Consider the following 27,426-nt stretch of genomic DNA (forward strand, 5'->3'; position numbering starts at 1 on the left):
TGCCATTCGTCTAAACCGGTATTTCAAAAACCAAATAATTTGTATATTATGAATACACAAATGGTGGGTAACGAATCGCAATCAATGCCTTTCGTTTTCTTTGATGAAGGAAACTACCCTATTCCGAATAAACATCCTTTTTCCGAATAAACATCCTTTTTCCGAATGGAATTCGGGTTCACATTTTCAGCTGGTGAAAGAATTCTATGAAATGATTCTACCTGTTTAATTATATGAATTTAAATATTACCCTGCAAGCCACATATATAGAGATGTTTGGCTGGGGGTGAACCATCACTAACATGCGCAAGAGGATTCATATTTACTTCCACAAACATGCGCTACGAAGCATGTACGCTACATAACAAATTGATGAAAAATTAAAGTGTTAACATATCAAAATATATATCGTTACTGCAGGAATATTTCTCGGGTTTCCCACCGGGTGTCGTATCGGCTGTTATCGGCCTATCGGCAGGGGTTAATGACCCCTGATGACGATGACAGACTTAGTCATGGAAACGTTGGGAACTACAACCCGATACGACACCCGGTGGGAAACCCGAGAAATATTCCTGCAGAGCATACGCCGGGAAAAACTCAGATTCTACAGATATCGTTACTGTTAAGTTCAAAATCAGGCAATATTTACCAAATGTGTTAGTTTATACTTCGTACGGACTATAGAAGGTGCTCAAGGAATAACTGCTCACTGCCCTTTTCGACAGAGGTACCAAATTCGATTCCCAGCTCGCATCCCTGTAGCTATGGGTCTAATCTATATCCTAATTATGAAGGCAACGTTCTGCTAAAGAAGCTAGAACATGCTAAACATGCTGTTCGAAATACTAGGAAAATTTAGAAAAATGCCTTTAGGAATATATAAGTTGGTAAGCTTCACTACCAGTCAACACGTTTTTCGACACAACACGTGTCATTTTCTAGTCGTTACTTCTACGTATGGTATAGTATTTTGGAGGAGGCGACCGACAGCTGAGGTCATTTGCTCCATGAGGGAAGGGTAAGGAAGAAATGGTGAAGGCGTATCTGGTGTCGGCATTAGCCTGCTCTTAAGGCGCCAAGGGGACCACGGCTTAACGTCCCACCCGACTGACGGAGTGTTACGCTGGAAATGTCCTCCACACAGCATTCAAAGAGAGATAGGGCAGTCTCCCTAAATTCTCTGCCAACGCCGGGATTTGAATCCGTGCCCTCGGGATGGGAAACCAACACTCTAGCCACCACACCAATCCGTTCCCCTAACTACTGTGTTTTGCTATTTCTTTACAATGAATAGCTTAACGTATCATGAGTTTATGCTAAAATGTACGTAAAATGGTGAAGATATCTACTTGTGAAATTGTGGTTAATATGAATGTTCTTTTGCAATGAACACTGAATTAATGCAAATTTCCGAAATCATCTCTTGGCGCTCGTAAGCACGATTATGATGATGAAGCCATGATTATTTTGCGGGTAAACTTCGAGAATGTCTTGTCTAGAAAATTGGCCTTCTTATCGTGGAATTCTTTGTTTTTTTGTTGCCATGCCACATCGATACAATTAATTTTGCAAATCTAACTATAATAAATTCACTAAAATGCATGGTCCCTATTTATCGCAGCAATTTGAATCGTCGCACAGTGGGCTAGAATCGAAAAAAGCTGGCCAAAACCTAAAAAACGATTTTTTTGAGCTAGGAAGTTGAAACTTCGCATGCATATTTTCAAATAAATTTTGCAATACTTGCCATTTTATTTCTTACCTGTGCCTTCACATTAACAATATATTTGAGGTCAAAGTTGAACAAATTTAGCGAAAAACGACCACCCTCGATTTTTTCTGAAAATTGCCAATTTTATACTCGTGCAGTGACTTCATGAATAGTTTTATTGACAAAAATGTTATACCATCTTAATTAACACTTCTTTTTCTTTCATTTGGAGGGTTTTCATAGATTTTGTTTCATCGTTAATTACAGATATATAACAAAATGGCGGAGCCTGTTTTCAGCCATTTTTTTATATAAACGTAGAGAAAAAGTAGATAAAGCCACCGACTTCCGCCAAGTGACTTATACCATGTCGTTTTATGAAGCTTCTTAATTAGGAATCTAAAGTAAAATTTAGCACCAACTTTCAACCCCGAATTTTTAATCGTTATTTCGAGCGTGCGGTCGACTCCGGTTCTTGCCGGCGGCGGCGGAGAGCACGGCGACGCGTCAAGTGTGTGGATGCGATATGGCCACATTCACTTTTATATCTGGATTATAGATATAATTGTGATGGAAAATAATCACCATGCAAATTTTCATAATAAGAGTCATTCGTGGCAATATTCACTAATATTACTTTCTGGTTTGGCTTGTTTGGGACCCTCATGAAAAAGGCTTAATAACAGAGTTAGAACGCGTGCAAAGAAGAGCTGCCAGGTATGTGAAAGGTCGTTACGATAGTCTTGTTAGTGTAACTGACCTCTTAGATAAACTCGGATGGGAATCTCTGTCGGACCGTAGATTGAAAAATAGACTAAACCTTTTAGATAAATTCAAGAGCAGTGTCTTTTCTGACGAAGTTAACCATATCTTACGGATGCCAACATACTACGGAAGATTAGATCACATAAATAAAATAAGAGAGATAGATTGTAGAATAGACAGATTCCAAATGACTTTTTTTCCACGATCAGTAAGAGATTATAAGGAAAGCGATAGAACTCATAAATAGATTGCATAACTTGTAGTGTAGCCAACTAACCTATGTAAAACTTAATGCATGTTTCTTAATTTTATTTTTATTTCTAACAGCATATGGTAGTGTAATTTGTTAGTATACGTGACGTTTTTTGGACCGTGTAGTTGTGCATGTGGGGGTCCAATTGCATGCTGCATGCTGGTGATTGATCGCCCCCTGCCAAACACCCTGGAGGTGGCTCGCAGGGTATCATGTAGATGTAGATGTTTGAATTTCAAGAATGATTCAAACCAGCCTGGCGTTTTAGATCAAGTGGGAATCGAGATTGATTCAAGCTTGCCATGCTATCTGGGGTTTCTAACCCGGTGGAAATCCCGAGAGAAGTGTACCCAAATTATTTTACGGGAATGTATTAAATCTTTTTTTTTAATACGTGGTTAGTGAAATTTAGGTTCACATTTTCCGTTTTCGTTTCGCGTTTGGAACAGGGAGGGGCGTGGACGGAGAGGCGACACGCTCCAGTTAAATGTTTCTGCGACGCTCATTTTCGCCCCCTTAGCAAACCGTGGAGGATCGTGATGAGGGGTGGTTGGAGGCGTGGTTGTGTTTTCCTCGCGGCCCGAGTCGCGTAATTACAGGCTCGCGGCAGCAGCGTCGCCCAGCGGATAGGTGGGTGTACCATCGCGTCCTCTTGCCCAACCCTTTCCTCACCTCGGCCTAAATATCTAACAATATCTATTTACCACAAAAAAATAGAAATAGATGAAAGCTACCCAACTCTTGCAAGACCCAACTCGGAATAGGTATAGTACTACCGGGTAGGATATATTTTTTCAATCAATAATAATAAATATATTATTCACTCTTTGCTTAGAGAAAAGCTTAGATTATGAAAAGTTTTTTCTCGCCTAGCGTGATAGATTTTTACTATATTTGTTAACCTAAAGTTACTGACAATTTTCCACAAATTCATTAATTTTTACTTCGCCAACCGTTCAAGTACAGATAATAAATTACCAGTTACTTTTCCTCTACATATTCGTCTTTGTCAGCCTAGGTGGCGGGGGGGGATAAATCCTTCGACTTCGATCGAAGATAAGATCGAAGGTCGCGGGTTCGAGTCCCGCCTGGATATGTTGCCCCATTCCAAGACATGGGTGTGTGTGTCGTCTGTTGTTGAGTGTTTAAACTCCCGGAATTAAGGCCACGTTTTTGTGTTTTTGGGAGTGATTGAGATAAATAAAAAAATTAATAAATAATACCCAACGAGTCACCTCTAGGGTGTTCGGAAAGGGGTGATCAAATGGAGGGGATTCCTTCATGCACATCTCACGGTCATAAAAATATTATGAACACTAACGAATTATACTCCCACATTCATGCCAAGGCAAAGCTTGCCGTCTACTTATGATGGCAATCTGCCAATGAAGCTATGGCACACAAAACATGCTGTTAGAAATATTAGGAAAATTCAGAAAACGTGCATTAATGAGTACGTAAGTTAGTGGCCTACACTACAAGTCCACTTACCTATTAGCAACTTCTAACGCTGCCGTTACAGTATGTCATTGATCGTGGAAATGACGGAATTCTAAATATATATCCTCTACAGACTGTCTTATTTTATTTTTATGATCTGAACTACCGCAGTATATTGGCCTTCATATGACATGATTAAATTCTTCCGTATATAAACTGCTCTTGAATTTATATATGTAATAGGTTTAGTCTAGCTATCAGTCCACGGTCTAACAGAGATTCCCATCAGAGTGTATCTAAGAGGTCAGTTACACTAACAAAACTAATGTAACGACTTTTCACGTTACTGGCATCTTTTCTCTGTACGCGTTCTAACTCCGTTTTAAAACCTATTTTATGAGGATACCAAGTATTAGCACAGTATTCCGAGTGTGTTCTAACAAGGGATAAGTACGTCGACTAATTCGACGGCCATATAAAAATATTTCATTGCTGCAGAAAAGTTACTATAACAACAGAGAAGGAAAACAGTTTTGGAGCTTTAGGTGACCGCTGATGTTTTTTCCCTGTTGGTGAAAATACTTTCAGAAAATGTACGTAATACTGTACAGAGTATTAAATAGAGTCTCGGGTTCAAATCCCGGATGAAACCTTCGGACACCCCCAACATTTCGTAGCGCGAAAGGAACTTGCTCTCCTACCCTGAATTTGTCATATTTTACACGCCTGTGGCTAATATTGGGGTTAATTATATGAAAATCAATAATTTAGTCAATCGTATGAGCTGGGAATTTCTTTCTGTCTCTTGCTTGCGTGAGAGTGACTGTTTTTGGCTTTCGGTCGGAGTATTTAGGATGTACCCATCGTTGGATCGAAGCGTAAGAGCCATTTATCATTAGTATTCTACCGATTAAGGTAGGTTTCCATGGAGTACTCAAGAAGTAATCTGGGAGCCTCACTTTCCTTCCAGCACTGCCTTCTTTAATTCACTGTAAGGCCTACTCCCTTTCAATCTATTTAAAAATCCATTTCTTAAGAGCCATTTACTTGTTAAGTCTCTCGGAAAAAGGTCCTTATCTACTTAAGGCACTCGGTAAGTTTCAATCCTTCAATCTCGTGACTCGTATCCATCCCACATACTGTATCACTGCGCATTTTATAATCAAGACCGAATATCATAACTGTATGAGGTTAAATCTTAATTTATGGAGTTAAATTGACGTTAAGTTTATCAAGTTCCACGATAACACTAAATTTATATTTGAAATCATAACATGTATTTGTCAATGTCACTCTTGTGGATTCCTACGTTTACACTTCGGCAGTGACTTAATTGCGTCGTGAAGTCACTTTTTCGGATATTTAATTACATACTTAAATATATTGCATGTCTATACTCTGGTTACTAGATAGAAAATTAATAATAATAATTTCGTCTTTATTTTTCAAGCGAATTTAGGACAACGTTGTCCTCTCTTACATTAACTTGAATGACAGCCACAAATATCCATGCCCTGGATGGTCAATCCACTCTGGCGCGATTCGAACCCGCGACCTCTAGGTTAGCAGCCGGGGACTTTACCCCGGCGCCACCGAGGCCGGGGTAATCTGCCAATCCTAGGTAGATATTTATTTGTAAATGTGTGAGTCCTTTTTTGATTGATTAATGTTCAATTATAACACTCAATTATACTTAACATCATTACAAAATGAAGCTACGAAATACAGTGAACTTCAGTTACTTATATTTTAATTGACATAACGTTAATCAAGAGTTAATTTCAGAACTTTATGACCGCATCTATTTCATTTTTAGCAAAATAATTGATCCCTGCTTCTCCTCCTCCGATTCGTCGTGTATCGCAGATATTTAGCATCTATTGTGATTCGTAGAACTTCGATTTCGTAAAAAGGAAGCTAATATCAGTAAAAAATGAAGTAAATTCTCAGTATCGATCGACCAGTATTGTAAATCTTGTTCTGCCGTTCGTGGGATAATTTAAGCGGGCCTGCAATGCAATGGAAATACTATCTGGGGAGAGAATAATGCTTTCATTTAGACCTGAAGTTCGTCAAACATAGATGTAATTTTTATAAAAATTTAGCTAACCCATTAGCTGGAAATGTATTCAGTTGATTCCCGCTGCAAAAAAATTTAACATTCGAGCATATCAGTATTTAATTGACATTAGCATAATTTTAATATACCTACCGCTGAAACGGGTTCAAATGCTCCAGAAAATAAACATGGAATGTCTTCCACGGTTCCCATGTTGTGGAGGTGAAATGGGTGGTACGAGTATTAAATTAACGGCTAATGCCATGTTGTTTATTGTGTATAAATCAATATAGATTCACCTTCATGGAATGGGGGCAATTTATACGCCGGTAAGCAGAGCATGATTCCTCATCTAAAGTTTTATATTGCTCTATTTGTGGTGATGAATTCCTCCATTTTTGTGAACACCTCTTCGTGAATAACCCGGCAAAAAGCCTTACATCAGAAAAAGGAATGTTACATTTATGCTTTGACTCCTTATTGTATGTTTGTGTGTCTGATGTATATTTATGGCTTTGAAATACTCGGCAATGAATAACGCTGCTCAAAATAACCTTGTTACATTTCAAACAAAATTTCTCTGTCGACGTCTTGTTGGTGATGCCTCAAAAGTTCTCAGAATTATTTTTAGCGACGCTTCCCGTATTTAGAATGAGAGAGTAGAACCCGCCTTCACACAATCGTAAAAAAATAGCCAAAAAGAAGGCCTTTAGTCTTATTTATTTGTCAATTTTACTCTCACCAATCCGTAGATTCCTACACATACATTCCTACGAGGGATGTGTGAGTAGTACTTTTTGATCTCGAATCGAGTTGAAAACTACTCGCGAGCATCGAGTCGAGTCTAGTCTAGTATGGTAATTGTGAACCAGGCAATTCAGCAATGCATTCGCCGACATATTCTCATTTTCCCTATCCCCAATTTTCTATTCTTAATGCTTAGCTTGATGTAAAAGGAAAAAGATAATGAGGAAAATTGAGGCAAATCCTGTCAGAATTAGCAAAGCAAAGAAAGAATGATAGGAAACCAAAGTATCGCATAAGAAAATATGAGCGGTACAGCGGTCCACTCCGATTACGCCGCCAAGTCGGAAGACAGTCGGGCACTGACAAAAAAGTATTCGGCGCCTACGTCGACTCCTATGGTGGTTTGTTGATACAACAAGCTGAATCGCATAGGCTATGGGATTAGAACGACTTTCGACCAAAAAGACGGTATTATTACATGATTTTTCTGATTGCGCCTCCTGTCGGCAGATTTCTGAACTTACTGGCCTCGACAGCTCTGTAACCGAAACTACTCGACTCGAAATTCGTAGTACTACTCGAAGCACTCGAGTACCAACTACTCGACTCGACTCTTCGAGTACTCGCACATCCCTAATTCCTACACTTCGGAAGTGGCTCTAATACGTTGCGAATTCACTTTTTCGCATTTTTAGTCTTAAAAATATTTCACATCGTATACTCTGGATCATAATTTACTTACGTAAATTGTGATTCGGTCCTAGGAAAATATTTATTCGTAAATTTCTGAGGCCTTCGTTTTCAGCGCATTTTTAGTTGCGTGGTGAGGATACGATGTTTCCCATTCGCAAAATTTCAGTCAGAGAAATCAAAGTTTTAGGATTATTTTTTAATTAACTGGAACTTATCTCATATGGATTAAGGATAATTCGGACTTTATTCCTCGTCACATTGTTGGAAAAATATATCGCACTGGACTTGCACGAAAATTCCTTGAAAACCTATTGGAAGTAATCGAAGGGGCAAGTTTCTAGATTAGATAATTGGAACGATTAATTTTTCTTTGGATAAAAATCGTGCATTGGTGCGTTTAGAATTGCACAGACCCCACGAGGTATTACATCTACAGCTACATCTACATAATACCCTGTGAGCCACCTCTAGGGTGTTTGGCAGGGGGTAAAAAATCACCAACATGCAGCATGCAAGAGGACCGCCACATGCACACCACACGGTCATAGAAGAGTGTTAGCCTAACAGATTTTTGTCCATCATGGTCTATGAGGGTGAATATCATCTCATACTTGTCTTAATGACCCATGAAGGCCCTTGGAAAGATTGTATGGGATGTAAAACGTTTTTTGAAAATGATAGCTATGTAAATGTTTCAACTATGGTCGTATATTTTAAGAAGTCGTTTTTTCTCTACCACTGGTCAGTTCTAAAACTAGGCATTTCAAAATTGCCTGAAACTAGGAATCAACTAAATGGTTTAAATACTTTAGGACACCTGAGTTAAAACATGCTTAATGCAGCTTGTTTTTCGGGCATAGGAATAGGTCAACAATCATTTTAAGCCTATTCGTTTTACAATTTTTCACGAATTTTATGGCAAAAATCTAAATGATTGCTTGAGTTCGATTCTTTGAAATACCTACATGTATTCCTGTTCGCGTCTTTGGAAAAAATATCGCATCGCAATTTCGTGAAAATAACTTGTTTTAATTGCGTATGTATTTCCTAAGAGAGTGAAAGTTATCGGATTAATGATGCTTTGCTATTCTAGTAAAGAGAAAGTGAAATGAATAGCTTCGTAGTCTCACCGGTTTTTCTTCACACTTTTGAGGAGTTGATTCGAGAAATGCGGAGCGCTCCAAAAGTTAGTTCAGTATAATTTTGTCATTTCTACTCTCATTCTTTATTTTGCCAGTGATAAATGAGAACCACTTGGCTGGGAATTTGGATATAAATTTCTTGCCTTGACTTTAATGACTTGATATCCATTTTATATGGATCGCATTTTATTCTTTCTGCTTCTTTTGAACAGTGTACGAGTATACTCCCAAATGGTTTTATGCCTTGTTGTCTAATGGCTGTCTCACCATTTTATTATGTAGCTGAGCGATAAACATGCATGTCTTTGAAATCGAGGTATGGGCGATCTGGCCAAATTCCTCTAAAAATATCTTTCAAATGAAAGCGGAACAAAAGCTCTGACCTAATTGATGATCACATTTTAAGTATATCTTCAATCGAAAGTTTTTTTTAAATCGTATAAAAGGCAGTGACGCAAGCAAATCAATCGTAAAATAATTTTACTTCTGGGATAGTTGATAGGTTCAATCACAGTGTGATTCAATGTATGAATGATGTACAGGGTGTTTCAGGAGGATATTACAATACTTCAGGAGGTGATAGGCGAGAAAATTTCAAGGATTTTTTGTCCACAATCATGGGTTTTCCAATATTTTGTTTATATATATTTTTTTAGATCACGAGATGTGGGTCAATTGTAAATATTATTTATTTTTTCCAAACTTAGCCAAAACAATAACAATAATATACAATAACATACTGTATTCAAATAAAAAATCATCTTCACAGACTCACAATACAATAACTACAACAAATATATCAAACACAAATACAGACCAATATCGAGGAATGATTTATATAAATGGATTATCAGAACAAATTACCAAAGTATTCAAAAAAACAAATTTTAAAATAGCACATAAAAACTATAAAACCCAACATAAACTCATATATTCTAAACTTAAGTCAAATACCCCTATGCAGCTTAGAAGCAATATCATTTATTCAATTCCATGTAAAGACTGTGATAAAAATTATATAGGCCAAACATGTCAATATTTAAAAAATAGGATCTCACAACATAAAGCATCAATTAAGACCAAAATTCAAATTTGTGCATTAGCAGATCATGCAATTACAAACAGTCACTCATTTCGTTTCGAAGAGGCCAAAATTTTAGATACAGAACCAGTTTTATCAAAAAGATTATTCAAAGAAATGTACCACATATCCAGAAATAAAAAAAGCTGCAATAAAAGAACAGACATTACTTACCTTAGCAAAATTTATCATAATTTAATAAATGACATAACCAACAAAGAAAGAAATCCAAGCAACCAAATTGTAAATAAATAAATGAAAACAACATCAGACTTAAAGGTAAATTTTGAATATGTATTTCCATGTATTTTAATGTATAACAACTGTAAAATTGCCTGTATTTAACTAATTTTGTATCATAAATTATCATTTTTATAGCCCTGAGGATGGACAAATATAATGTCCGAAACGTTGGCAAAGTTTGGAAAAAATAAATAATATTTACAATTGACCCACATCTCGTGATCTAAAAAAATATATATATATAATAAGGGGTCGTGAAGCATAAAGTTTGAATATTTTGTTTCTGAGCTTAGGCAACGCAAACATTTTTTTGGATGCACTTAGCGGTTACCATGAAAACGGATTTTCTTGGGTATTCAGCCTATTCGATATTTTATTTAATACCCTGGATTTTTAAGTACATAACATATTTAAGGTTGGTCGAAAATGTGCGATTATAATTTTCTCTACGATTAATCTCAAAATGGGTGAGATTGAGCAATCGTATTGTTGATGTTCGTTCAAAGCTTTCGTTTAATTAAGCTCAGATATGTCCTCAAATTTTCACGGAAGTAATGCATTAAATTGCTATATTATTTTATCCAACCCATTGACTCATTGTGCGAAGTTTATCATTATTAGATTTTTATGAATTCAGAAAATTGATATTTATTATTGCGTTGTCGAATAGTTTGATCGACCCACGTTTCGTGAAAAGCTGCGAACTTTTGAGATAACGGTGATTGATATGAAAGGGAATTTCTTTTAAAATAATGGACGCCAATAAAAGTTAATTTTTTACGCAAAACCCCCGAACAACGCACGCATTTATAATTGTTTTAATCAATATTCAAAGAAACTATGAAGAAAATCATGAAAATGTCATGCTTTAAAATTGCCTGATTTTTATAAGTAATGTTAATTTCTTCTATGTTGGTTTCAATATTCAATAAAAGTTTTAATATGATATAATTTTCATTGAATTTATTTATGAAATTAAAATTTTTAATGAAATATGAACGTAATGCATGCTATATCCTAGAAGGTTAATTTTTATTCAGAATATTAAATGTTATACTTGCAATATGCCGCGATAAATGAAACCTTCTGACTAGCCTTAGGGCTTAGAAGAACCAAGTTGTACATGCAAATAAAGGCAATTATATATTTAAATGGCTGTTGCCTCAAATTCAGATCATATAAATAAATTAGAGAGAGAGATTGTAGAACAGACAGATTCAGAATGTCATTTTTTCCACGATCGATAAGAGATTATAACGGCAGCGATAGAACTCATAAATAGATTGCATGATTTGTGGTGTAGCCAACTAACCTATGTAAAACTTAATGCATGTTTCTTAATTTTATTATTATATCTAAAAGCATATAGTAGTATAATTTGTTAGTATGCGTGACGTTTTTTGGACCCTGTGGTGTGCATGTTGGAGTCCAATTGGATGCTGCATGCTGGTGATTTATCACCCCCTGCCAAACACCCTAGAGGTGGCTCGCAGGGTATTCTGTAGATGTAGATGTAGAACACCTTCCGCCGCGCAGCTATTGAGGTAGATTGCGGTGTTAGCATGTGAGTGTAGTATCAAAAGTAACATTACCTCACCAGCCTCTTCCTTTTTGGTGATCCCCCATGAATCGAAAAGCTATTTGCGCAACTTTTAAACGCGGATCGGCGTCTTGTCTCCGCGCGCTGCGTTTCCGAACGAACTCGTCGCCGAGATTTCAAAACTTGTCCCACTTCCAAACATCGGCGGTTCGAAAGTCTTGTAAATCTCGCGTGGAGTTCATTCATAGAATTCCGATGTTAATTCTCCCTCTCCTGCCAGGAGAGAGAGAAAAAAAGGATTAAAAAAAGAAAGGATATAATCATGCCCTCCGTGTCTCGGAAACTTAATTATTTTCGACGCGACGACGTTTTATTCATGGCTGAACCTGCCTCATTGAGAGAAACGGTGGTCTGGCGTCCGCACGAGAATTGCTTCTTTTTGATCTGAAAATTTTGAATTTGGCTGGAACCACACCCATCTGAATGGTCACATTACGCATGCAAAATTATGCACGCGCACCTATAGAGGCTGAGCGAGGGGTATGAATCTCCTATTACCTCTCACTCGAAAAGGCCGGGAATACAGCAGAACTTGGTTGTAACGTCGTTTATGGGTTCGCACAATTATTTACACTGAATCAGAGTGGCGCTATAAAAGGGGTATTCAACTAATTGATCAACAACGCAGGAGAAATAAAAAGTTACGAGTTTTCATGAAATAAATACTTTTGTGAGATTATTGGCGAAAGTACGAGAACTAAGTTTATAATTATAAGAATAACCTGACATTTATAACTGATGCTAATTTCTTCTATTTTGGTTTCAATATTCTATAAAAAATTTAATATTATATAATTTTTATTGAATTTATTTATGAAATTAATATTTTAATGAAATATAAACGTAATGCAAGCAATAGTGAATTCGTAGAACTAAATTCATGAGTAATTGTGGTGTGCTATTTAAATTTTGATGAAAAAAAATCGTCAAAATGAAGTGTTTTTATCCAACGAATACAGCATTATGTTTATCTAAAGACATGATACAGTATGTTAATATATTCTAAACTTACAAGCGCGTTTAAATGAAGTCCTATTGCTGAAATAAATCTGTAACTTTCTATTGGACAGTCCTTTGTTGCTTGCAGCCGATTTTTGTTGACGTTATATACGAGTTTTTGGAGTACATGGGTTATAAATTCGACGTTTTATTTATACTGACATAAGTTTGGCAGGACTTTGGAGCGAATGACGTTATATCCGTTTTTACTATGTAGCCGAGGGCGTTATAGCCAAGTTGCACTGTAATTTTAACCGTAGGATTCCTGCCGTTGTTATTATTTTAGTATTCTACCGATTGAGGTAGGTTTCAGTGTAGTGCTTCAGGAGAATTCTGGGAGCCTCCCCTTCCATCAAGTTTTTCCCTCTTCAATTTAAAATAAGACCTACTCCCTTTCATTCTATCTGAAAATCCTATTCTCTTCCTTCCTCTCCCTCGTTTACCCAATATTCCTCCTTCTAACACTGTTCTAAACATTCCCTCCCCGCTCAGTAATCTCTCCATCCATACCTTCTGCCTCCTTCCCATTTCCCCTAGAAGCTGCCTCTCCTTACCCACCATGTCCATCACTTAGTCATTCTTCTTCATCTCCACTCACCTTCTCGAATAGGAAAAAGAATGACAAAATTAAAAAAAATTATTAGCGGTAAAATCACATAAATATCACATTATGTAGACATTAGAATATTAAGAGCTATTCCAATATCTGTAAGAGGAATATTATAATGAATGCTTTGCATTCTTCTATGATTGTATACATGGATACTAGAAGCACAGAGATACAAGTGAATTCTTTTCGTTGCACATCGCCTCGTTCACCCCAAATATTTGTATGAATCAGTCAGTGGTAGGAATTTGATATTTTAGTATATAGATACTGGTTAATGTGTGTGACAAGTGTTCACAGTAGATACCCGGATAATTTCAATTTTTGACTAAAGTGATACGTTATTAAGAGATGACAAAATGCTACAGGTCGTGCGGGACTGATGCATCCTCTTAGGCATTTTCTTTCGCTCGACCTTGCACATTTTTCCATGAGCTTATTTGCTTCGGCATATGGATTCGTGGGCGCTTCATTTCCATTTCCAGCCGTGCTAATGGTACGCGCTAAAGAGCTTTTTAATTCTGTTAGTCTTGGGAATAGTCTTGGGAAGTGTTACTTTAGACGCAGAGACTCTCCGGAATACAGTGGCACTCAAATTTGAGATAAAAACTTTACAGAAACTAACGAATACAATGTTTTGATTGAGATATAATTGAAGATTACACTAGGTTGAAGTTTTTAAGTGTAAAATGCGATGATGTAAGAACAATAGAGAAACATTATGTTCTTGTTCGCCATTTAACAGTGCTATTGAAAAGAAGTCAATAAAATGCTTAGAGGTAGCTAGCAGGGTATTATATTGATGTATACTAGAGTGCTCAAGGTGGCTGCGCATAAGCAGGGGTCAAGATTGCAACCCCTTACATTGGAATTATGCTGGAAAATAGAATAAGTTAGCTAATGAAATACTTTCTAATATTTATTTTTGAAATCCACTTGGTGAGTATTAAATATAATCGAAATAAAATGTAAACCACTCGTAAACAAACGCTATCGTCGTAAATAGCTAACCAGATCCCCTATGAAAAAATTGTATAAACCTGTTTCAAAATTTTATACAATTTATACAATTGCCATGGCAATGTATAAGATTGTATAAAATTTTGAAACAGGTTTATACAATTTTTTCATAGGGGGAACCTTCATCTGATGTCATATTTTGTCATCTCAATCTTGGCTGCTTGCGCAGTAAGCATGCATGCTGAATGCGATAATTCCTCTTGGTCATAATTACTCTGAAAATATTCTTAAAAGATATGGATAAAAGATCAACCAATGGAAAATTAAAGGAAAATTTATTATTAAATTAATTCAAGTTGATAGGTCGCCATGAGCTGTATTAGCTTAGTTACCATCTATAAAAAAAGCGAAAGAGTACGTCAAAATTATAAAGTACCTTCTTTTTTTTGTTAGTTTACAGCTGAATTATTTTTCTTTTATTATTTTATCATTGTAAAAACATTTTTGTAACCTTTATGCTATTCATGAAACAAAATTATGTACTCATTTTTATTCCAAGCCCTGATTGAGGTGTGTGAATATTTAAAAAAAGTTAGAAAAAAATTGCATTTAAAATTTTTAAATGTAGAGGCCATGAGAGAGAAAAAAATCTGAAGATATTGCCACACAAAAAGAGGTTCTTCTCGCTGAGACGAGAATCATATTTCTTATTTCGGCGAAGGAATGGTTTTTTTAGCGATTTATCTCTTTCTTCACGTCTCTACTTTAGTGCTGCCTGCTTCCAATCAAACGGAGGTTTTTTCCGCCTTTCTCGTTCGGTGTGTGTATTTTGAAAAACGGAGATGTTTACGGGCGCCGCGAATGCTGCGTTAGAAATGAGGAGAGAGTGCAGATGTGGAAATGCCGATTGCCAGAATGGGTATGGCTCAGCTGAGCTGGGTGCGGGCGATGCTGGTCACAGGGGCAGTGGAACACCTCCTTAAATGCATCAAACACTTTCCAAATATTGATGGAAATGAAGTTTTGAGGTTGATACGACAACCTATTGCTCGAAATGTATGTTTTAAGAGACATTTCAGCATTTATAATCCGTTTTCCTGTTCCTGAAACCATCTCAATTTCTTTTCACAATCCATTGCCTCCGTTTTTTTTCAAATATTATCGTTATTTTATTTTTTATATTTCAAGTAGCAATTTTTACTATTTTACATGTATTTCTCCATTTCTTAATGTTATGCACATATTAATGCAAACATAAAATGTACAATAATCGACCATTTAAAAACTAGAAGAAGGAAATACATAGAAAAGTCTCAAATGAAAAGTAATTTTGTAAATAAGAGTATATGTACCTAGCTGGAATTGATGGATCGTAATTATAAATGTCATGGATATGATAGGTTTTAATTAAGGCGATATAATCCAATTTGATCGCCTAATCTACATATACGTAATACCCATCAAGGGTGTTTGGCAGTTGGTGATCAATCACTAGCATGCCGCATGCAATATGATTCCCACATGCACACCTCCAAAAAACTTCACGCATACTAACAAATTATACTACCACATTCATGCAAAGGCAAAACTTGCCAACTCATCAAGGTAATCTGCCAATAAACCTAGAACACACAAAGCATGCTGTTAGAAATAATAAGAAAATTCAGAAACATGCATTAAGGAATACATAAGTTAGTAGGCTACACTACAAGTCATCTAATCTATTTGTGAGTTCTAACGTTGCCCTTGTAGTCTCTTATTTATCGTTGAAAAACGACTGTCTGAATGTATTTGTTCTAAAGTCTATCGATCTTATTTAATTTTTATGATCTCAACTATCGTAGCATGCTGGCGTTCGTTCGTTGGGCCAATGCACACTTCAGTTTATTTAATCTATCTTTTGCCCTTCTCTATTATAAGTTTTACTCTCAGTGATGGAAGGTCCATTAAGCCATGAGTGCTCATAACGTAATCCAGAAGCTGTTGATTAAAGTTGATGGGATGCAGGCACGGTGGAGAGTAGCGGTGATAAAGGACCTTTCATCCATGTAGTGGTGCAACGCGAGGACGCTATGGGTTTGTTACTTAGGTAGTTAAATGTGAGATAATTTTCTCATGTTGAAATAAGTCTTGAGTTATCATGTACAGAGAGGCGATATTAGAAAAACGTATTAAAGAGATTAAGATTTGTATTTTATCTTTAAATGAAGATTGTTGCTCTTGCGCAATCGAAATAATCAGGCCAAAACCTCAATAGCAGTTTATTTTTAGCTAGTTTGAAAGATTTAGTATAAGGGCATTTCCATGATAATGTCAACTTTTTCTCTCGAATTAAAATTGAGGCTGGAAGTATTTTATCTTGATGAATCAAAATCTAAATGATTGAATTTTATGAAATCAGTATTTGAAACATTATTCAAAGCCTTATTAAAAGTTTTCATATAACACTTCTATTCACATGGTTTTGAAGATGTTTGAAATCATTACACTTAGGAGGTTGACGTGGTAGTAATTCCGTCACAGTTAATTATGAACGTACATATTTAGAAGGTGCTTCGATAATTAATTTTGTTTCTGTGTATGAATCTCACCTTCATTAATGTTTTTTTATCATATACAGTAAAATGTTTTGAAACTATTAGTATTTTACTATTTAACCGAATTATCCTATTGCATAGTTTTCTCTAAAGGTAATTCCGTCACAAACGGAATTGCCCATAAGCATTCAGATACATCTACATATTACTCTGCAAGCAACCTAAAGAGGTGTTTGGCAGGGGCTGATCCATCACCAACATGCACCAAAGAATTAAAATTTACTTCCACTAACATGCACTGAGCATTATGTACGTTACGTATGACACATGATCTCCTATATCGTACTTATAAAGGCAATATTCCTTTGAAACGAGAGCATGCAAAACATTCTGTTCGAAAGACTAAAATAAATCAGAAATATGCATTAAGGAATAAGCTAATTAAGTTAAATTAAAGAAGTTAATAAAGTAATTAAAGTAAGCTACACTACCAGTCAACTAACCTATTTATAAGTCCTATATTTCTATAAGATATAGTTTGTGCGTGGTATGACGTCCTTATTTTTTTCCTGTGTTGGTACAACAGCTATAAAACATACGAAGTCAAACTTGAGCGTAACTCGTGAAAATTATCCACTTTCGATATTCTCGGTAAAGTTCAAAAATCAACCTCCAATCGTACTTAGTAGAGCACTCTAACGGAAAATTAACATCATACCATTCATTATATTCAAGGACTTTTATCTTTCAATCGATGGTTTTCCAATTATTTTTACTTTGTTAACAATAGCTTTTCTATAAAATGGCGGAGTGTACTTTCAGTCAATAGTGGTCAGAGATTGTTAATTAGAATTTTCTCAAGTTCTGGATCAATAACACTGAATTTGAGGCATTCAAAAACTTTTTCGACTCCAGCGCACTGTTTTCGAAACTCATACTGTTTATAGGCCTCTCTGATCGAAGTTACCTATTTTTTTACGAGTACTATGGTGCGTTATTTTTCTTTGGGTTCGGTCAGAAAAGGTCAACGATTCAATAAGAATTCATTGGCGATTGGGTAATTTATCTAACTACCAAAATAAAATAACTCACCTATTGAGTGTAATAATAATAATAATGATATTTATTGATCTTGGACAATTGCCCATGAAGGACATACAATGGCTACAGCATACAAAGGAGCTGACAAAATAAACTTTACAAAATATATCAAATATTTCCTTATGGAATACAGGACAACTAACACATCAGAACAAAAAAATGAAATCTTGAGGTTACTCAATCAATCACAGCAAGAAAACCTAAGTATACATAGTGTACACATATAATCATCACAACATTTAGGGTAGAACATGAATAATGATTATTCATTTACTCCAACAACTATGGCACGCAATTTCAAACTAACCTGAGGTAAATATTATAAAACATTAATTATGAATAATTTAAATCACAATGACAACTAAATGTATACTTGACAAGTTTTAAAACCAGTAATGCTTTCCAATGGCATGGACATAAATTTTTAACATGCTAATGGTATTGCAACAGCGATATATTTTTTTATCTCACATGTCTCATGTAGTTTGCTGGTATATTTTTGTGGGAGCGTATGCATTTTTGTGGGCTTAAATGCACTAATTACGGACAAGCAGCTTTCTTAGCGAATTCTTCACGAATGCTCTGTGGTTAATCGATTAATTTTTCTTGGATACAACTTTTGAGGTGTTATTTATAAATCTACGGAAGTTTACTTCCATAACCCGCTTTTTTCGATTTCAGAGAATTGATATCGATAATTCATATCTTTCGGTCTGAATTCCCTATTTGTTACCATTTGTGTGCTATGTTGCGTCAATTTTATTTTATTTTGACTCGGTTAGAAAATGCCAGCGACTCAATAAGCAGTATTTGGCGACCCGGCAATTTATCTAGCGCCCAAGGGGAACTTAGATACCTATAGAATTTAAGCATTTTTTGTATGTTTACATGCACTAATTATGGACTGGCTAAGTTCTGAGCGAATTTTCCACGAATGCTGTGCGGGTATTCGGTTAAGTTTACTCGGATACAGGTTTTGTAGTACTCTTTCTGAATCTAATTCACGTAGTCAGCTTTTTTCGATTTCGGGGCACTGCTTTCCATTCCTCGTATCGTTATAGGCATCTGTGGTCTACATTCCTTATTTTTTACGTGTGATATGTTGCGTCATTTTTAATTTGATTTTAATTCAGGGATGAAATTTTAATGATTCAATAAGCAGTCATTTGTGAACCTGCAAATTATCTATCGCACAAAAGAAACTTGTATATCTATTGAATTTACGCATTTTTTAAGTTTACATGCCCTTATTATGGACTAGCAGCGTTATTAGCGAATTTTTCACGAATGCTCTGTGGTTATTCGGTTAAGTTTACTCGAATACAGCTGTTGAAGTACTCTTTTTGAATTTACGGATGTAAACTTCCGCAGATTCAAAAAAGCGTTGTCATTTGTTCCATTTTATTTCCCCCATCGACTCGCTTTACTGGGTCAGGCTCGTCTTCTTTTGTGTGATGAACTTTTTGGTTAATCCTCGGAAAAAAATGAGAGACTCCTTGCTCGCAGTCAGTAATGAGATACGTTCTGCGGGTTGCGTGCATGACAAATTTTTGTCTTCATCTTTTTCCGTGGAATAACTACACTGCCTGCTCCAGTGAGGATTTGCGTCTATCATTCAAATATTCCAAGTATCTGCCATGTCAACTGGAAGTGATTGATTCAGATCGACTACGTAATATCGACCCGTGAGCATGAATGTCACGTACATTACGGAACTAAACTCGTTGTATTCCATCGATCATTAAAGGAATTGGGTCAAGTGACTGTTTAAATATTGAGCTAACTCTGTAAATGCGTAGTCTTTGCTTCCAAATAGAGCATGCTCCATGTCTGAGTCAACAATATTTACAGCCGACGAGGTTAAAATTTAACGACGGAATTGAGTGAATTTGACGATATAACCTCGGAGTATAATTCCCTATCACGTTTCGGTATTTTCTCCTTGTAGTCCCCATCTATTTTGCCTTTTATTTACCTTTTCTTAATTTTTACATCCTATCTGATCGTGATATTAAGTTCTTGTGCAAGTACCAGTGTAATTTTCCGCTGATATTCCCTTCCACCCGACCCCACACGCTCGTGTGGGTTCGTTTAAAACTTTCCCCTGGCCGATTCACATTACTTTTGTGCGTCAAACAGGAATGCAATGATCGTGTCAAGTTCGTGCAAGTTCCAGTCTACGCATCCATCCACACATACGGTCTATTATACAGATGGTAGCAGGATCAAGTAAACATCGGTATTTCGAGAAGCAAAAAAAAATGTTCAGGGTGGAAAGGGATATTACTGTTTTAGTGCATACTTTGGACCATGGACGTTTGTAAGAGGTCCAAAGGTACCTATCCTCCTCCCTTCTTCCTGAAACGAGAAAAAAAGAATTAATTAAACGCCGAAATCTGTATTATTTGAACCGATCATGAGCAGCATTTTTTCATCGTTGGTGTATATTAATTCGCGCCCGTGCACGTGACTGCTTACAACGTCACTTATCCCATGCAGTGCTTTGAAATTATTTTGACGCGAGAACACCATCCTTGAAGAACCAAATGGTGATGAGAGGTTAGTTGGGCGATATTTAATTGGCAAAATGGCTTTTATAAAAGCTAAAGTTTACTTTTACAAGCTCCACGGTTAATTAAAGGGGATTTGATGCTTTCCCGAGGAAGGGCTGTGTTGAGTTTTCCTTCCAAGTGCTTTAGAAAACGTCTGTCGCGTAATAGCGACAAAGTAGGATTTATTTCTCCGACAGTGGCTTAGTAAGCACTACCTCAGTCTCTTGTGCTACAATGCGGACTTAATTCGTCAACACCATGTTCGGTAACCCCAGCCTGAAGGATATGTGGAGAGATCCGGGTTCGAATTCCGGATAAGTCAAATGATTTTCGCGAATTTCTTTTTTTGTGAATATGAATTCGCACCCGTGCGCGTAACTGATTACAAAGTCACTTGTTCTATTTAGTGCTTTGGAAAATGATCAGAATTAAAATGAGCAATTTCGTGGTCACTTGGTCATATGTAAACAAAGCACGAATATTGAATACTGATAAGCCTTCTACGTTGGAAGCTTGGCTACCAGCAACGGGGATTAATTTTTTCAGACAATTATAATCGCACTTTTCATTCAACCTTGATAATTGAATGTCCTTCAAAATTCAAGGTATTAAATATGATGTCGAAAATGCTGAATACCAAAGAAAAACACCGTTTACATGGTGCCTTCAAAGTCCATCCAAAATAATGTTCACTTTGCCTTTGCTCAGTAAATATGGAGTTGCGACCCCAGGTTTATGAACAAAAAGTACTCAAACATTGTCTCCCCTACCACGTCATGAAATATTGCAAATTCCTCCTGAAACACCATGTATTACATTAAAGTAATTTATTTTGACATAAGAACGCCATTCTTGAAGAACCAAATGATGACGGGAGCTTAGGAGGGCAATATGTAATTGGAAAAATGTCTTTTATAAAAGCTGAAGTGTTCTTTTACAAACGCCACATTGAATTAGGAAGGATTTGATGCATTCCCGATTAATTACATTGTTTAGTTTTTCTCGTGCTTCCGACCAGAAAAACTCCATTCAACTTCGATTTTAAAAACATTGCAGAATTTTCCACTAAGCCTAGTGTCCTCAGAAAATGAATTTGGCCTTGATGTTTATGGCATAGTGATGTTTAAGACCTACCAGTCACTTGGAGACATAATTGAGTAAGAGTACATGAGGTCCATCAATTCTGTGTAATTTTTGGAACTTGTGAATACTTAAATATGCAATGTCTGTTTAAAGGTTAGTTTTTTGCCTTAAGAATTGCGTATAACGTAGTCCGTGTTAGTTATAGTACATACCAACTAGGCCTGGGCAAAATACATACCTCACTAGAGTCAGGTAGCTTATTTCTTTCACCTTTTTGGGCTTTTACCGAGAATTAATTTTACAAATCCCAGTTTACGGTTAGCTTTCCCGCATACTTCACGTAAGTGTTTACCTCACGAATGCTGGTTACAATAATAACAGCTTATAAATGATATAGAAATTATTTTCATGCAGGTTCCGCCTGAAACACCCTGTATACGTTCATCTAGATTTTTGCTCGCTCTCTCTTGTATGTGTACGTACCAGTCCCGCTCTATAGTTTGTACGTTGTGTTCGAACGGAAGCCTCTCAAAGACCCGATAAAAATGTCTCGGGCGAGCCGGAATGCTATGCTATGCCTTCCCTTGAGGATATGGATCACGCCTCGATAAAAATAGTGTTCCGTCTTTTTTTTACCACGGAATTTACTCCCTTCGGTTCCTCCCCTAAGTCGTCTGCATGCTAGACAAAAGGGAGCTGCTTTCCTATTTCGGGACAAATAAAAAGATTGAACCCGTCACCCTTTGGGGTCGGAAGTGGAAGCGAGTCCGTGTTAGTTAGTCAGACTGCTGGAAGGAGTTTAATCTCTTACAATCCCTGATGATAGTTTAGAATTAAACTAAAAACAAGTGATAAACAAAGATATCGTATTGCCCTCTAATTTTATTATAACGGCTTACGACTCGCGTTTCGATTGCTACACAATCATCATCAGATGACTGAGTAATAATAGTAATGGTGATCAGGTACCTGATTATGAAATCGAAACTTGAAGCTTGTAGGTGGTGGAAGGGCTCCATATGATTAATAAAAGACACTTTGTTACTTCCATGAAATATTGATAAAATTTTCTATGACCGGTTTCGGCTGTTACACCATTATCAAATACAGAAAATATGATGACTATGTTGCAATCGAAACACATGGCATAAGCTGTTATGGTAAAATTAATGGACAATACAATATCTTTGTTTATCATTCGATATTTTGCTCCAAGATATCTCTCCTCAAAAATTTGACTTTAAACCAAATCTTCGGCAAAAACTTTAATTTCAATTATAAGACCTATTTTCCAAGATTCAATTCGTTGGTCACTTTGAAAAAATAGTTAGAATTCATTATGATAGCCAAATAGTGCTTGATAACAAGGTAAATATTTTTTTACTCTAATGCTCTCATCGCCGAGGAATGATCTTGGAATTCATTTCATTTTTTAATTTCGAAAGTTAAAATGTTAAGAAAATGCTATGAATGAAAATTTAAATAGCTATAATATAACTGGTCGGAGGAAGAATCAGTTAGACATTCATTTTACATTCGTCGTCTCAAAATGAAAATTATAAAAACATGTTGAGGGATATGATACGCAGACTTAACGTTATTGTAGGATTTATGACGACGAAGTGTTGCTAATAATTTGATGAACTTTTAGTAAATGACTCGGGCTGTTTTAAGAATGTTTCTAGTTTCGTTATCATGTACCATCATCTGGTCCGTTGCGATTTAAATTTCTTGATATCTGTGAATATGAATGATTTTTTTAAAATAATGCATTCGCATGAAACTGATACTAATTCTTACTATAATGCTCATTTTAAAATTAGGAAAATTTTCAACATATATTCTTCTTCAATTTGAAATATGTTCAAATTCATCTCAATGATGACAGACATCTACAAATAATATCTAAAAATCTACGAATAATTATCCAGGATTGTAAATCAAACAATATCCAATCTCTTTATCTCGGTCTACAGTCTTTTTGTATGAAGACCAATGACATACCTTAAATAATTCCGTGTCAAATAAATTTTCATGGTGTCACTGAATGTTAATAAATTTATTAAAAATAATGCATGCGGCTGTAACCAAGACTAATTTCTATGTAATCACTTCTTTTAAAATTGGGAAAATTTTCAAAATATTCCTTTTAAGATTGAAACCTGTTCAAATTCATCTGATTGATAAGAAAAGCCTCCAAATGTTTCCGTATTCCAATTCACATCATTAAACTCAATATTTTTTCGTCTCATCCTTAGCATGCGAACTCGACGCCGAAGGTAACCGCAGCGGAAGCCGTGGTTCCGACAGCGAAGTTCCCAAGAAACGACGGCGAAAGGACCCCAACACGACCTTCCTGGACACCCCCATCACTTCGGGAGACGCCTCCGATGAGGACGAGCTCGGGTCCATCTCCAGATCCAGCAGCCTCCTCCAGTTCGAGTCTTTGGAGCGGCAGCTGGAGAACGAACTCGTGCCCTTCCGGACCACGGCCTCCAGCGACCCCTTTGGGCCACCGCAGTCACCAGACTCGCCCCCGCTATCTTCGCCGTCCAGTTCCTCATCTTCCACATCGTCTTCCGGTGACGATGGTGAGGGAGAAGAGGGCAATAGCGAAAACAGCAGTTCGGACACGCTGACCGGAGATTCCTTCCCGCCCGTCCCCGCCTTGCCCTATTCCTCCTCTTCATCCTCATCTTCGCCGCAGTCATCCGACTCGCCAACTCCTAGCCGCCCGCGGGTGAACCGCCTCAGATCCTACAGGAGTTTCGACAGCCTCAACCTTGTGGCAGGTCGCGGAGATGACCAGGAGGCGGGGGGCGGAGATGGTATGCCTTCAACGGCGCCCTGGAAGGGAGGTTGGAATCACGTCCACAATCGGTCTTTGAGACACATGACCGATCGACAAATATATTCGGGGCGGTCATTAAATGCGTTCAGGATCGAACCGGACAGTCAGGATAACGGTTTCAGAATGCCCGAGTCCGGTTTCCGGCACGTCCCGGAACGGTACGGCTCCTGGTCCGAGAGAGGGAATGACTACTACTTCGGAGAGTTCGGTGAGGCGGTCCCGGAGGACTCCGGCGGCGAGATGGCTTGCGACGACGAGTACGGAGACGGCTTCTGGGGCGAGGAAACCCCCACGGAGAGGTCTTTCAACGGTAACAGGGCGGAGGAAGAAGAAGAATCTTCCGAGGGCAACGCGAAATCCTCGATGATGATCGACGGAGACTCCGGTTTCGCTTCCAGCGACTCTCCCAGGAGCTCCAAGAAGGGCGAGCACCGGAGGGCGTTCCCCAAGGCGACCGACGCCTCGAGGATGGACGGCGACGGCGCCGTCGCTTCTCTCGGTGACGCTTTAAGAGCCTGGAGGGCCGAGAAGGAATCCTCCGGCAGAACGCTCCTGTTGGCCTACTCCGAGGGGCAGATCCCCGCCGCATCGTTCGGGACGGAAGAAAAATCTGCGAACGATCACGGCCTTGGCGTCAGAGGCAACAACGTGACGTCGTCGGGCTTGGAAGGGTCGCGAACACATGTGCCCGAGGAAGCTGGAAAGGGTGCGGAAGGGGGGAGGGCCCTTTTGGAGGAGGATGAGGACATGTGGGTGAGGAACAGGAGGAGGGGTAAGGCACAGGATGAGGAGGGGAACGTGCCCGTGGGATGGGTTTGGGGGGAGGTAGAGGAGGTGGAGGGAAAGAGTAGTGAGGCTGTAGGAGGAGGAGGAAGTGAGGGAGAGGGTGGAGTGGTGACTGGGTTAGTCACGGACGAGGGGCGGGGTGGAGGGGAGGAGGCGAGCGTAGCTAATGGGAAGGCACCACCCCAAGAGGAGTTACTGCCGTCCAGAGTGCCGGAAGCGCCGGTTGGGAGCCTCATTGCCTCAGAGCCAGCGGCGCAGTCGGCCGCCAGGAGCGCTCCTCCTCAATCCGCGATCGCTGCTGACGTAAGGGACGTGGGTGCAGTCGGCGGCGGTGGTGCTGTTGGTGCGTGGGTGGATTCGGAGGGGAGTCAGCGGGCGAGGGGCAGTTCCGCGGAGGGGCAGGAGGGCAACGCCGCGAGGAGAGAGGAGGCAGTGTGCGAAAAGAGAGAGAGCCGGGAGCAGCAGGCGGAGGCCTCCAACACCACAAGCGTCAGCGGGGAGAGATCGTCGGCGGTAGAAGCGGCCGCCGCGAGCGGGGAAAGAGGTTCTCCGACCGCCGCTGAAGGGCAGCGGGGAAAGCAGTTGGGAGTTACCACCGCCGAGTCGGTCGCCCGCGTGGTCGAGGGCAAGGCTTCCGGAGGGAAGGAAGACTCACCACCGTCTTCCGAGGGAAGCGTGAGCGGTGTTGTGAGCAGTAATAGTAGTGGGTCTGACAGGGAAACCCCCGAATCGGTTGGGCAGGTCAGGGGTCGCGGGGGCGCCGAGGGCAGCAGCGACGGCGAAGAAGGCCTCCGGAAGGAGCGGAGCGGTCTCTCGGCCCGCGGATCGGCTGACGGGGAAGAAGACCGCGGCGGCGAGGAGGGCGTGGTGACTGTCAGGGCGGGGGTTGTGCCGGCATCCGGTGCGGGGAAGGCGAAACGGGGCGGCGAGGGGGCGAAGACAGAAATAGCGGCGAAGAAGGAGCCGGAGGAACGCTCATCGGGGGAAAGGGGCGGGGGAGATACTCCTTCTGGACGCAGCCCGGCGCCGCGGCGCGGAGGGGCGAAGGAGGAGGAGGAGGAAGAGGAGCGTCTCAAGTGCGGGAAGAAGGAGGGCCGCTCCCCGCGTCTGCATTTCTTCGGCGCGGGCCGCAGACAGCACGCGGCGCATTCCTCCTCGGCGGGCCGCCTCGACTCGGCCGAATCCGCCGAGGTCCGCCGCAGCCGGAAGTTCGGCAACGCCGCTAGCGACTACTACCACCGCGGGGGGAGCCCATTGGAGGTATTCTATAATGGAAGGAGCCGCTCCGAGGGTGGGATAGCGCGTAAGGGTCTCGAGGAAGACTACTACGAGGAGGATTACTACGAAGAGGACGAGGAGTACGCGGAAGAAGAGGAGGAAGAAGATTGGAGCCATCCGGAGGAGAGCGGTCGGACCAAGGGGCGCAGCGCATCGTGGTCTGCAGACGGGAGAGGCTGGCGGTTGGCGCTCAAGGGGATCCTGAGGAGGGCATCCGGAGGCAGCGGTGAGAAGAACCGGCGCGGGAAGAAGAAGAAGGCGAAGGAGGACCGGGACGGTAAGCGCGTCAAGACGGCGGGAGGAGGTAAGACCAGCGGCCGGGACGGTGCCGGCATGAGGTCGGAGGGAAAGCCTCCGCTCCCGCCAAAGTCCGGCGGCGGCGGTGGCGGCGCCCTGTCCTTCTTCACGCGTCTCTCGTTCCGTCGGAGGAAGGCGCCAAGGGACGGGGGCCAACAACAACAACAAGTGGGGAGCGGCGGAGCGGCTTTGAAGGCGCAGGCGCAGCCGGGTATCGATCGCGAACGGCCCGACGGGAAGGATGCGGCGTCGGCGGCGCTGGTCGGCAGTCGGGAGGCGGACGACGGGGCGGGTGGCGGAGGATGGTGTCGCAGGTCGGACGGGGGCAGGAGTCAGGCCCCCACCGCCTCTAACGGCGGGGGCGGCGGAAGGTCGACCAGCTTGATGGATTTGGGTGAGGATGGTGGTGGCGGTGGAGGCAGGGGCGGAGGCGGCAACGCGATCTCGTGCAATGTGGTGGCCTCCCCCAACGTGGTGCCCTCCGGGGCCCACCACCACCAGGCCCAGCAGGGGGTCGTGGGCGGCGGAGGAGGAGGCGGTGGTGTCGGCGTGGTCGTCGACTCCAGGGCCAAGTCCATGGAGTTTCTCCTGGACGAGGGCAACAAGGCAACAGTGTTGGTGAGTGTCCAAAGATTTAT

General features: G+C 39.8%; 1 protein-coding gene across 1 annotated transcript in view; it reads left to right on the plus strand.

Annotated features, from left to right (window-relative positions):
* Positions 1 to 27,426, plus strand: part of LOC124164956 — a 373,915-nt gene that overhangs the window by 164,195 nt on the left and 182,294 nt on the right. Inside the window, exon 3 of the mRNA XM_046542194.1 lies at positions 23,835 to 27,406. Within this exon, the coding sequence (XP_046398150.1) occupies positions 23,835 to 27,406 (3,572 nt within the window). The remainder of the gene's footprint in view (positions 1 to 23,834; positions 27,407 to 27,426) is intronic.

This window comes from Ischnura elegans, chromosome 9 (genome assembly GCF_921293095.1).
Source record: "Ischnura elegans chromosome 9, ioIscEleg1.1, whole genome shotgun sequence".
NCBI classification, from domain to species: domain Eukaryota; kingdom Metazoa; phylum Arthropoda; class Insecta; order Odonata; family Coenagrionidae; genus Ischnura; species Ischnura elegans.